Source organism: Heptranchias perlo, chromosome 2, assembly GCF_035084215.1.
Source record: "Heptranchias perlo isolate sHepPer1 chromosome 2, sHepPer1.hap1, whole genome shotgun sequence".
Classification (NCBI taxonomy): Eukaryota; Metazoa; Chordata; class Chondrichthyes; order Hexanchiformes; family Hexanchidae; genus Heptranchias; species Heptranchias perlo.
In genome coordinates, this window is record NC_090326.1 from 90875623 (window position 1) to 90888121 (window position 12499).

Consider the following 12499-nt stretch of genomic DNA (forward strand, 5'->3'; position numbering starts at 1 on the left):
GTTTCTCCAATGAAGAGGTCCTCGTCCCAGATGAGGAAGAAATTCAACACTCCAAGAAGTTTGCCACGGTAAAAGACTGCTATACTTATCTCTAAATATGTGTTGCCTAATGTCATGTCTGCTGCACACACACAGACTACCTCTTGGACCAGCTGCATATGCACGTACGATACCTCCTTATCTTTACACAGCCCTTTGCCCTTTATAACACTAGCACCAGACAACCCAAATTCAGGCTTGACACAGCTTTCACCTTCCCTAAAACCTCTCACTGCTCCCACTGACAGAGGATGGCAGCTTGAAACACTCCCCCAATATTAGTTTGCACATTGCATGTTCCCACAATGTTCTTTAGGGAACAACAGTGGCCAGTTGAATAGCTGTGTCAGGCTTTAGAAGAAAGTCAGAATTTAATTACATGTGAGTGCAAGTGAGAAGACCAAAGTATCTGCAAGTGCCTTTAGCCAAAAATGCCAAGTGGATGATCCCACTCAGCCTCCTCTCAATGTTCCACCGTCATAGATGCCAGTGTCCAGTCAATTCAATTCCCTCTATGTGACATTAAGAAGAGGTTGAGTCGGCCCTGATGGGCCCTGACAACATCCCGGCTGTTGTGCTGAAGACCTGTGCACTAGAACTAGTTGCTGCCCTAGCCACGCTCTTCCAGTACAGCTATGATACTGGCATCTACCCAAAAATGTGAAAGATTGTCCAGGTACATCCTATCGACAAAAAACAGGAAGACTCTAACCCAGCCAACTACCACTCTATTGGCCTCATCCCAAGCATCAACAAAGTAAGGGTAGCAATTTAGGACTGGCTCCCAGGTGTCTTTGGACAGCTGATGTAACAGAGGTGGTGGTATCATCCTGCTAAATTAGAGGAACAGATTTAAGGTTGTTCAAGCAAGTAATTGCTGTTAAAAGAGACAGCAACACATACCATAAGATCCCTTGTTAGTATCCCATTTAAGGAGAGTGCAGTGTGAAGGGTTAGATGTGCAGCTCTTGATTTTAGAGGGTAAGGATTGTGCTGGTGCCCAAGGAAGAAAAGGAAGAGTGGCCAGTGTGTTACCTTGCCTGGCTTGGTCAGGTTATTCAACTTCCTGTGGCATGGCCTGCTGTTCTGAGGGTCTAGTGAGAGATTTGGTACTCAGTGCTAATGCCACATCCCTCCACATGGCACAAGAGACATTTTTCTGTGGCTTCCTTCCATGGAGACCCAGCAGTCCGTCTATCCTTTATTCAGTTTTATCCAGGAGGGTTTGGAGGTCTCTCTCAGAAAAGTGTAATGCTTTTCTTTGGTTCCCCATTGCTGTGCCCTTGTCCCTCATTTGGCTGTCAGTGCCACACCTTGGACTAACAAACATTCTTGACAAGAGTGATAAAAACACACATGAGCCATCCAGTGCAGCCAGCTAACAGTGAACTGAGTGATCAAAGCAGCATGCTACTAACCTGCTGCTCACTCAACATGCTACTGTAATCTTCAGCCAGAGTTAGCTTTTTAAAGGCTGTAGTCTAATTTCTAAGCACCCTGAGCACATGATTCCCATTTTAGATGATATTTGTATCAAAGGATCCTAAAATGAATATGCAAATGAGCTGATCCTCGAAATTCTGGAGGATTCAGCTCTGCAGAACTTCAGCAGGCTCAACTCAAGACTCATGAATGCAAATCTGATGCAGTTCACTTTGTGGAATTTTGGGGCCTGTGAAGAAGTTATAGAGAAGGGCAACAAGGATGATCCCCAGCCTAAGAGCATTGACTACATGGAGGTAATTTTGACTTTGGGCAATAGCGTAAAACTGGCAATATCGCATCAGCCACCCGTTCATTATATATCTCTGAAATGTAAATGGGAAGAGATGTATAACGGGCGCCTGATCTGATATCGCCGGTTTTACACTTGCCCAAAGTCAAAATTACCTCCCTGTCTTGGGTTTGGTTCACTAGAGAGGCTTAGACATAGAAGGGAACTGATTCAGGCATTTAAAATGATTAAGGGCATCAGCAACATGCAAGTAGACAGTGTTTGAGGTAGTGGGCTGGGTAGAACTAGGGGCCATGCAATAAACTGAGAAAGCAGGGGTTGAGTTTGGAAGTTTGGAAGTTTTACTTTTCTCAAAGGGTGATTGACCTGTGTAACTGGATTGAGCGGTGATAATGAAGACTGATTCTTTGTAGACCTTCAAAAAAGTATTTGATGCATTTTTGAAAAATGTTGTGATCACGAAATATTTAAGGTGAGACTAATTATTCCAGGTAATAACTAATGGGTTTGGGACTTGCCTGACTGCCATTGAGGGGTCGGAGAGCAATATTTAACAGCAAATTCCTGAATTAGCTACAGGTCACTGTGTTTTAGTACCTCTCAGAGGAGTTAAAGGGAGAAGAAGGGTTGATGATGATATCCAATAAAATATTGGGTGAGGGTGTATGGGCCTGATGGCCTTTCCTTGCCCTAAATACATAATATATTAAGATTCAACTTCCAGCTGAGAGATCAGTGCTTCAGCAATGAAATTGTTGGATCATCCTTTCCTGACTTGAAGCTGCTGTTTAGTGGGACAAGGGATAAGACTTAATGGCAAGTGTAAGCAGTTGCAGATGTGAGGCAGTGCAATACATGCCCAGAGTGCATGTTTTGTATGTGTGTGCGAGCTAGAGAGTTAGGTGGAAATGCAAAGGAAGTAAAAATGGCCAAACATCCTGCTGCAGTGGCCTCCAGCTTCACCATCTCCATAACTGCGTGTCGTCCCTCCCTCTGCCAGTGATGTCAATGGTGGCATTCTGCATTGGAGTGAGAGTTTGCAACGTTACTGCACCTCCCCCATTTCTTTCAGACTCCCTTCTGTTGTGTACAAGCTTGTCCTGCAAGAAGAGTAAGAGTGGGTTAGTGTGTGGCATGTGAAAGGGTTGTGAAGATGTGTGAAGCAACTTAGCATAGTGGGCATGCTGAGAGAAAGAAGCAGTAAGTATGTGCAAGAGGGGGAAGTTGTTGAATGATAGAAAATGTATGCAATATGAAGTATCAAAGAACTTAACAAAAGCATGGGAATTAATCCAAGTCCAAGATAAATAAAAGCAGAATGTGGGTTGTGCCAGTTTTGAGAGCAGTAGCAGATGTTGAGTGTGTGAGTGTAAGAAAAGATAGGTGTAGTGAAGTGCCCTGTTGTGATTAGAGGAGAGGCTTGTGCAGCAGGGGTGGGAAGGATTGGTAGTTCTTGGGGAAAAGTGTAGTGTGGCAGGGCTGTGTTCAGCATAAGCTCATTAAACCCTTGCCAGCATTGCAACCAGGCCCTGGGAGTGATGATGCTGGCAACTGACCTGCTCAACCTCTTCTTTACATGCATGCTGGCTTATTTATTGTGGAATCCCTCTGCTCCTTCCTGGCCCTGACTTCTTTAATAAGCACCTCCACCGCAATGTCTAAAAATCATGGTCCCCTAGCCATCGACATCATGCCAGCTGCTCTACACATCACCAATGAAAACTGCAGCTCCCCTTTAAGAGGCGAGGGTTGGCTTTAAGAAGTGGCAGGCCCTCCCAAATGGACACCTGCCTGTATGCAACATGATTAGCACCGGTAGCTCGGCATTCATATTTCAATGAGGTCAGATCACTGAAATCGATCGGGCGGATGAAGCAGATGCTCCACCCTCCGCCCTCCCGATCTATGCTGCAGATGAAAATCTCCCCCATGACTCCAAATGCATGAAGTGTTTGGTTGAAAAACTTACTTGCAAGTGTTTACCCAGGTCCAGGTGGCAAGAAACTGAGCCACTAGGCAGGGATTGTTCATCAGAAGACCTGTAATTTGCCAAGACAGACGATGGTGCCTTTCTCAGTCAATCACTGCGCCTCAATAGAGATCAAGTACAGACTGCCACACTGCAGCAGGTGGCACTTCACGCTGTAGTCTCTGGTGCGAGTTCCATGGTTTTTGGTATTTTGCTTTGCAGAATGGTGTGGCTACAGCTTATGTCACTCCCACGGGAGCCAGAACGCAGTTATTGCAACAGACATTTATTGGAAGAATATCTTTGGCAGACAGGTAGAGAAATGCCTAAAAATTTTAAAAATAAGCTCCAACAGATCTTGCATCCTGTTCATACTGATGAAACAAATGTTGAATTATCAGGTATTCGTATTCCTACTGGCTGTCATATGTTGTGACACGGAGCATCACAATGCACGCATCATCGATGCTTTAGCCCAACTGTTTTACATTTCTTTATTTTTAGCTGTTTAGTCAGTTATTATATTTAGTATGAAATTAATATTTGCAAGTTGGTCTAGTGTAACAACGTTGTCAGAATCATATTTAGACCTTAAAATTGCAATTTCATGTTGAATAAGAGTTTGCATATCTGATGTGAAATTATGCTACGGAACTGCATAATGTGAATATTTTTTGTAGAGTAATTTGTTTATTTTGATGCTCTTGCGGTGAGGATAGTTATATTAGCTTGGATCAAGGCACAGTTTACCATTACAATTAAAATTTACACTGAACAAAAAAATTCCTCAGCAGAAGCTGCATTGAAGTGTTGCAAAGTATTTGAATCATGTATTTATGAGAATTCAGACTGCTGCATTATTTATGAGGCAGAAATAAATAATGCATTTTGTGTTTGTGAGAATGTTTTAGGAAATATTTGGAAAATATGTTTGACAGAAAATTGAACAAAAAAAGATTTCATTTATATTTTGTAACTCGCTGCATTCTATATGACAGCACCATGGATTAAAGATGTAATTGGAAAAATGCCTAAATTGTAGCTCATTCAACTCTTTGTAAAAGCACAAGGCATACCCTCTGACTTAAAACCTGATAATGCACAGCAGCAAAGTTCTTTCTGCATGTTCCCCATTATTTACTCCCTTGACTCTTGAAGGTAGTGATTCATGATTCCAAGTGTACCAGCGGTCTTCACTCATCTAAATGAAAATGAGTGTCAGTTGATATGACAATGAGTGTCATCACAGCTAAGCCTTGATCTTGTTCTCAGAACACATCCACATGTGAACTTGCAGAGGGGACCAATGTATTTTTTTAGTTTTCCTCCATCCTTAGCCCAAAAACAATGGCAAAAATGTTAACACCCCCACTACCACCCTGGCTGAGATCAGCTAACTTCCAACTTTCCTGCCCTATACGGTTCATAGCTACACCATGAAGGTCATTTTACCCATTGCACCATCAGGGGGTCTTCAGTAAGAGAATGAAGGTATTTATGACCTGCCTTGCTTTCTTATAATAGAACCTAGCAAAAACCAAAATTCTTGTGAATCCATGTGCTCAGTTATGACAACAACAACAACTTGCATTTATATATTACCTTTAACATAATAAAACGTCCCACGGTGCTTCGCAGGAGCATTTTTAAACAAAATTTGACAGCGAGCCACATAAGGAGATATTAGGAAGGTGACCAAAAAGCTAGGTCAAAGAGGTAGGTTTAAAGGAAGAGAAATAAGTAGAGAAGCCGAGACGTTTAGGGAGGAAATTCCGGAGTTTCGGGCCTAGACAGCTGAAGGCACAGCCGCCAATGGTGGAGCAATTAAAATCGGGGATGCACAAGAGGCAAGAATTGGAGGAGCGCAGAGATCTCAGAGGGTTATAGGGCTGGAGGAGGTTACAGAGATAGGGAGGGGCGAGGCCATGGAGGAATTTGAAAACAATGATCATTTTTAAATCGAGGCGTTCCCGGAGTGGGAGCCAATGTAAGTCAGGGAGCACAGGGGTGATGGGAGAACGGGACAGTGCGAGTTAGGATACATGCAGCAGAATTTTGGATGAGCACAGGTTTATGGAGGGTGGAAGGTGGGAGGCCAGCCAGGAGAGAATTGGAATAGTCAAGTCTAGAGGTAACAAAGGCATGGATGAGGTTTCAGCAGTGAATCATAGAATGTCACAGCACAGAAGGAATTCAGCCCATCAAGTCCACGCCGGCATTATGCACGAGCAATCCAGCTAGTCCTACTGCCCCGCCCTATCCCCGCAGCCCTGCACATTTTTTCAGTTCAAGTACTTATCCAGTTCCCTTTTGAAGACCATGATTGAATCTGCCTCCACCACTCCCTCGGGCAGTGCATTCCAGATCATAACCACTCGCTGTGTAAAAATGTTTTTCCTCATATTCATACACTGGTTCTTTTGCCAATCACCTTAAATCTATGCCCTCTGGTTCTTGACCCTTCCACCAATGGGAACTGTTTCTCTCTATCTACTCTATCTAGACCCTTCATGATTTTGAATACCTCTATCAAATCTCCTCTCGACCTTCTCTGTTCCAAGGAGAACAATCCCAGCTTCTCCAGTCTATCCACGTAATTTAAGTCCCTCATCCCTGGAATCATTCTAGTAAATCCAGCTGAGCTAGATGAACTGAGGCAGGGCGGAGACGAGCGATGTTACTGAGGTGGAATTAGGCGGTCTTTGTGATAGAGCGGATACGTGATCGGAAGCTCAACTTAGGGTCAGATAAGACGCCAAGGTTGCGAACGGTCTGGTTCACCCTCAGACAGTGGCCAGGGAGAGGGATGGAGTCGGTGGCTAGGGAACGGAGTTTGCGGCAGGAACCAATGACAATGGCTCCGGCCTTCCCACTATTTAGTTGGAGGAAATTTTTGCTCATCCAGTACTGGATGTCGGACATTCAGTGTGAAAAATGACAACAGGTTACTTGAAATTGCTTTGTATTCCCTAATGTTTAGAAGGTTGAGGAGTGATCTAATCAAGGTCTTTAAAATGATAAAGAAATTCGATAGGGTAGATACAGAGAAATGATTTCCTCTGGTAGGGGAATCCAGAACAAGAGAATATAATCTTAAAATTAGAGCTAGGCCATTTAGGAGTGAAATCAGGAAGCATTTTTTCACACAAAGGGTAATGGAAATCTGGAACTCTTCTTCCATAAGGCTGTGGATGCTGGGTTAATTGAAATTTTCAAGACTGAGATCGACAGATTTTTGTTAGGTAAGAGTATCAAGAGATATGAGCAAAGGCGAGTAAATGGAGTTGAGGTACAGATCAGCCATGATCTTTTGAATGGCAGAACAAGTTTGAGGAGCTGAATGGTCTACTCCTGTTCTTATCTTCCTATGTTGCCACCATATCATTACAGTGAAACCTGTACAAACGGATACTCACAAAAAACGAACACCTGCAAAACACGGACACTTATTGACAGTCCCAAATAACTTACATTAGAACAGATACAAGCTGCAACTTGAAACCACAGATACTCGCCAATTATAAACAATGGACAGCCTTCAATGCTCCGAGTCCATTTACAACTTAAAACACGGGACACGCAGGTCAGGGCAAGACAGCAGCACATGAAGGAAAGGGCTTTTGTGTAATGGGGCACGCTTTACCCTGTATCCATAGCGGCAGAGAAACTGCACCTACTCTGGGATTGGATGCTTTCACGGCTCTATCCCAGGGATAGAGGTTTCTCTGCCGCTATGGATGATGGGTAAAGAATTCCCCATTCGACAAAAGCCGGGAACTGGACCAGCTAACATCATCTCACTCCACCATATCTCACTCCACCATTACGCCAGGTAATGTTGAGCTGCTAACAGCCCCCCTACCCATCCCAGGCACTTCAAACCTTAGTAGCTGCAGTACACAGAGGGAGGGGGTCCCGTACAGGGGTTTGCAGGACATTAATCCCCCCCCAATTTGGCTGGGATCTCCCAGGCACTCCAGTCCTACAGCAGCCACATCGCCCTGTGCAGGCTGCCAACGTAGCAGATCCCAGGATCATGACATCCCTTTCTCAGTGGAAAAGGACCCCAGGATGGCAATGAACTGGGAAACGCAATGAACAGAAAATGAACTGAACTCACATCCTACTGGCAGGGCTCCAGAATTAGGCACGATCTGAGGTGAGGGTGAAAAAAAGAAGGAACGCTGCAGGAGATATGGCCAATCCCGGGATATTTGACTCATCCAGTACAATGACCATTTTGAAAATAAGGACACCTGCAAAAAAAGGACACCTGATGCAAGTCCCTTCAAGGTCCCTAATTTACAGTTTTCACTGTACTTACGAACTGTGTGGCACATGTTTACATTTTTGTTAATGCTGACAACATGTATTATAAACAGTGCGTACTGGGAACTGGGTTACGGCTGTCCAAACTCACTTTAGATATAACTTCTGCAGCCAGAAACCAAAAGAGATGTTCATACCATCGGTCTGGGATAGATTCTCTCTCTCTTTAGGATTAACCCACAAGTGAAAGTGTACACAAATGTAATCCTCTCAATCGTTTAAAGTGGAAGTGGCAGGGCTGCTCCACTTCTAATCAGTTTTAAAAGTTTTTAATATAAAGTGTAAATATTATTATCAAGTATTAAGTTTTATCAGTTCTACTCCCAACAATGCTAGTTAAGCTATACATTTGTTGTAGCATTATGTATTACTATTTTCCTACCAATTTACTTGTAACATATATTGAAAATATTTCCTTTTATAGTTTTTTAATATCAAGTATAGAGCCCAGTATCAATGGATACAGATAAAGTAAAAGCTTTCCTTTGCTCTCAAACAGACAGGGCTGCTAAAAGTACAAATATACACAATATTGTAATAAATTAGGGAGCCAAGTTTCCTCTGCTTTGCATCTGGGGTACGTTTATTTCTTAGGTGAAAAGCAGATGAAAAAGTGACAGAGACCCTTGTCACTGAGTCTCCACTCCCTTTGTGCTTCATGGACACTTCCAAGAGGACAGGGTGCTTGACTGCAAATGCACTGGTATTGAGCAGGGAGTGACATCATCATGCCTCCAACCTCATTTTCTTGGATCTCTGCTTGGCAGAAGCCTTCACATAGTGGCAAATGTGCTTTAATGCTTGCTAGGATGTGAGAAGGGGCAGGCAGGCAGCAAACACCTAGAGACACTAGCGACCTAGGGTAAGTACCTCTTTTCTCATAAGGCCAGCAAAATGAGGACTGACATCTACAGGCTGCTCTTTTTGGACAGCAGCGAAAAGGCCCTGAAACTGGTGGCCATTTACACACCTATTTTGAGTTCAAACTCCTTCAAAGGGGCATTCCTGCGCTAGGGGAGATTCAAGACCATTAAAAAGGTCTGAACCCGCAAATACTTAGGGGGTGATCCACCCAACTTGCGCTCAAGTGGGAGGGAGAAGAAAAATTAGCCTCTAGACTTCCTGTTTTCTATAAATCTTCCCCTTTTTTCCGTTGCAAAATCCTAACACCTGTAGCTAATGGGAACGAAAAGGGGTTGAGCTTTCTTTCGTGCTATTCCTTCAGTGGACAAAATGTCAAAACCTACCTCTTCCCTCTATGGATACTGACTGGCCTGCTGTGCATCTCCAGCATTTTCTGTTTTTGTTTGAGATTTCCAATGTTTGCAGTTTTTCCTGTTTGTCAGAGTCCACTAAGACACTTCTTCCTTGTTGACAAAGTGTGTGGCAGCAGCATGGTTGAGAAAAGAAGCTCAAAAGCATGGGGATTGAATCTGCATTCCCACTGCCTCGGCACAACACACTGATACTCCAGTCCATTGGTGCTCCAGCGAGTTGCCACTAATGGCATATCATTGTCATTCTAGTATTAACTCTTAATATTGGCCTTATCTTTGAGTATTCATCTCAAAAATTTGTCCTGTATCTATATTTTTTTAAGTTATACTCATCCATGCCAGCTGTTTCTGAGGCTAAGTGCTAAATAGAATGTTTTCTTGCTTAGCTGCAGTTATCAAAATGACCTCTACCCACAGCCAGGACGTCACTGTAGTGATGCTGAGAGCTGAGGATAAGTGAAGAAATGCTCTGTCAGAATCCCAGCATGTAGTCAATGGGTGAGGCAGGCTTTGCATCTGCCCCATTGCTGCACTCCTGCTCCTCCGGGGCCCACAGAAATAATTCAACTCTTACCTTTTCTGAGCCTCTTCGGTTCCATCGTCCATGGAACTGGTGCAGGCTCCGACCAGTTCAGACCTAAAATGGCAATTGGAGTCCTATTTACGTCATAGGACACCAATTAACATATTAAAAGGGGCCTATCACCTGGAACAGGTGGGCGCTTTGGACACCTGGCAGTAGGCCCCTTTCAAAATGGAGCCGGCCGCATCTTCGGTGTTAACATGGCAGTAAAGCTACCAATCCCATTTTGAGGCTATTAATGTCAGGCGAAGGCAGTGAAAATCAACACCCCTGTTTTTAAAAATGAATATACTAGCAATTTTTCTAAAGCTAGAGGATAGTATTTTTTCAGAGGGATACACAAGGATAAGGCATAGATGCATTCTTGAGTACTCTTTTTGACAACAGATGGCCTAAATAAATACAAATGTACAATTTTACAAATGTGGATAACATAGGATACCTGATGTTGAGCTACCATAGCATAGCATACAATAATATACTGGTACAGTATTATTGTAAATGTGACCACTATGAAGTTTATTTTTAAGTTCCTAAATCCTTTTTTGGGGATTACAATTGTGCTATTTTATTTGCTGCTGTAACCAGTGTTTAAAGATGAGAACAACGTGTGGGAATGGGGACAGTTCCATGATTTACTTGGACTCTGTGAATCCCCCAAATGCTTAAAGGTTTTCTCTTTGGGAAAAGAAGGAATAGTTTAAAATCATAATGCATCCCACATTGCTAATATTGATTCAATATTTGTAATTTCCAATTTTTAAAAATCCCTGTTTACTATTAATGCTATGATTGCATGTATTTTATAATATATAATTATATATAGTTTACTGTTTTTTAAATTCATAAACATGTACCTAATTGTGAAATTTGACTTTTAGCATATTCATTTTTAGATGGTTGTTTGTGGTAAACAAGTATTGAAGGAAGCAGATACAGAGGTTTTTTTAATGTTCTTAAAGTATTCATCGTGACTACACGATGATCATTAAATTTACATGTCTAAACACTGGTAATTGTTATGGAATTGTTAATGCACATCAATCTTTGGCAATTTACTGTACAGTGCTTTTGTAAATAATGTAAGATTTAATTTGAGACCTAATTTATCCAAATCTTTGGAAGACAGACAGTTCAACACTTACATAGAAACACAGAAACGTAGAAAATAGGAGCAGGAGTAGGCCATTCAGCCCTTGGAGCCTGCTCCGCCAATCAATATGACCATGGCTGATCCTCTATCTCGATACCATATTTGCAATACCATTGCAAAATATTTGTATTAATTTAAGTTTCCATAATTTTTTTTTGGGTTGTTTCATCTTTTAGGCTTATCTCATTAGAAGAAGAAAAGGAGAATAAAGAGTCTAACAGTTCAGGTATGGTTACATAACCTTGAAAAAGTTAATTTGTAAAACAAACAACAATTTACATTTGCATCACACCTTTCACATAGCAAAACATCCTATAGTGCTTTACATTTCAGGGTGTTAGACTAGAACAGGAGGGGAATTAAATGTGGCCAAAGGACCATAGAATTTATAGCACAGAAAGAGGCCATTTGGCCCACTGCACGAGATCTTCATTCGGAGCTACCTAATTCCCATTTCTCAGCTCTTTCTCTGGACTCCTTTATATTCTTCCTTGCCAAAAGCTTACCCGATATTCCTTGAATGATGTTTTAGTAGTTTGCTCAATACCCATTTGTGGTAATAATTCTATGTTCTAATAACCCTCTATGTGAATAAAAATTCTCATAAGTTTCCCCATTGGTCTTCTCGTGATAATCCTAAATCTTATTACCGACTCATCAACCAGTGGGAACAACCTTTCAGGTTTTTTTATTATTCATTCTTGGGATGTGGGCATCGCTGGCAAGGCTGGTATTTATTACTCATTCTTGGTTGCCCTGAGAAAGTGGTGACGGGATTTCTTCTTGAACTGCTGCAGTAGCGGTTTTGATATAACTGTTCAGCTTGCTAGGCCACTTCAGAGGGCAGTTTAAAGTCAACCACATTTCCTCTGTTGAGAATCATACAATTTAGGACATACTTTCCTTCATTATTCTTTTTCCCAAAATGATTGCATGAGCATTGGAGAAGAAGCCGTTGCAGGATATATACTGTCTGCAGTGGAACGTGTGGTAATGGAGCTATATGAGAGCAGTGCTACTGAAGAAAAGTGATACAGGAGAGCTCATTAAAGCCTAATTGCCAGCAGGGAATAAACAAAAACAATTAACAAAAATGTCCCAGAATTACCTAAAAATATTTACCTCACCATTCTGTGTCTTTTAAATGATCTCTCACTTGAGCTGTCCACCCATAGCAAGGTTTCCAAGGCATCAGTTGAAGTTGTCAACCCACAGACCCCAGACCTCTTCCCACCCCACTCCCCCCACTCACGACCCCCAGGAAACTCACCAAGACAGAAAATAGGCAGATTAGATTTCTATCTTATTTAGCATACCCTTTCTACGTCTGTTTTCAGAGTGTAACAGAAATGAAAATGAGTTCCTTGATGTTCTGAACTCCACCAGTACTCCGAACTGAGCTTAGACCTCGACT

At 42.3% G+C, this 12499-nt stretch overlaps 1 protein-coding gene across 4 annotated transcripts in view; it reads left to right on the forward strand.

The window, feature by feature from the left end:
* ica1 (islet cell autoantigen 1) overlaps positions 1–12499 on the forward strand; it is a 164663-nt gene that overhangs the window by 111877 nt on the left and 40287 nt on the right. For all 4 annotated transcript variants that reach the window (XM_068004038.1, XM_068004052.1, XM_068004031.1 and 1 more), the window contains exon 10: positions 11262–11311. In XM_068004038.1, the coding sequence (XP_067860139.1) occupies positions 11262–11311 (50 nt within the window). The remainder of the gene's footprint in view (positions 1–11261; positions 11312–12499) is intronic.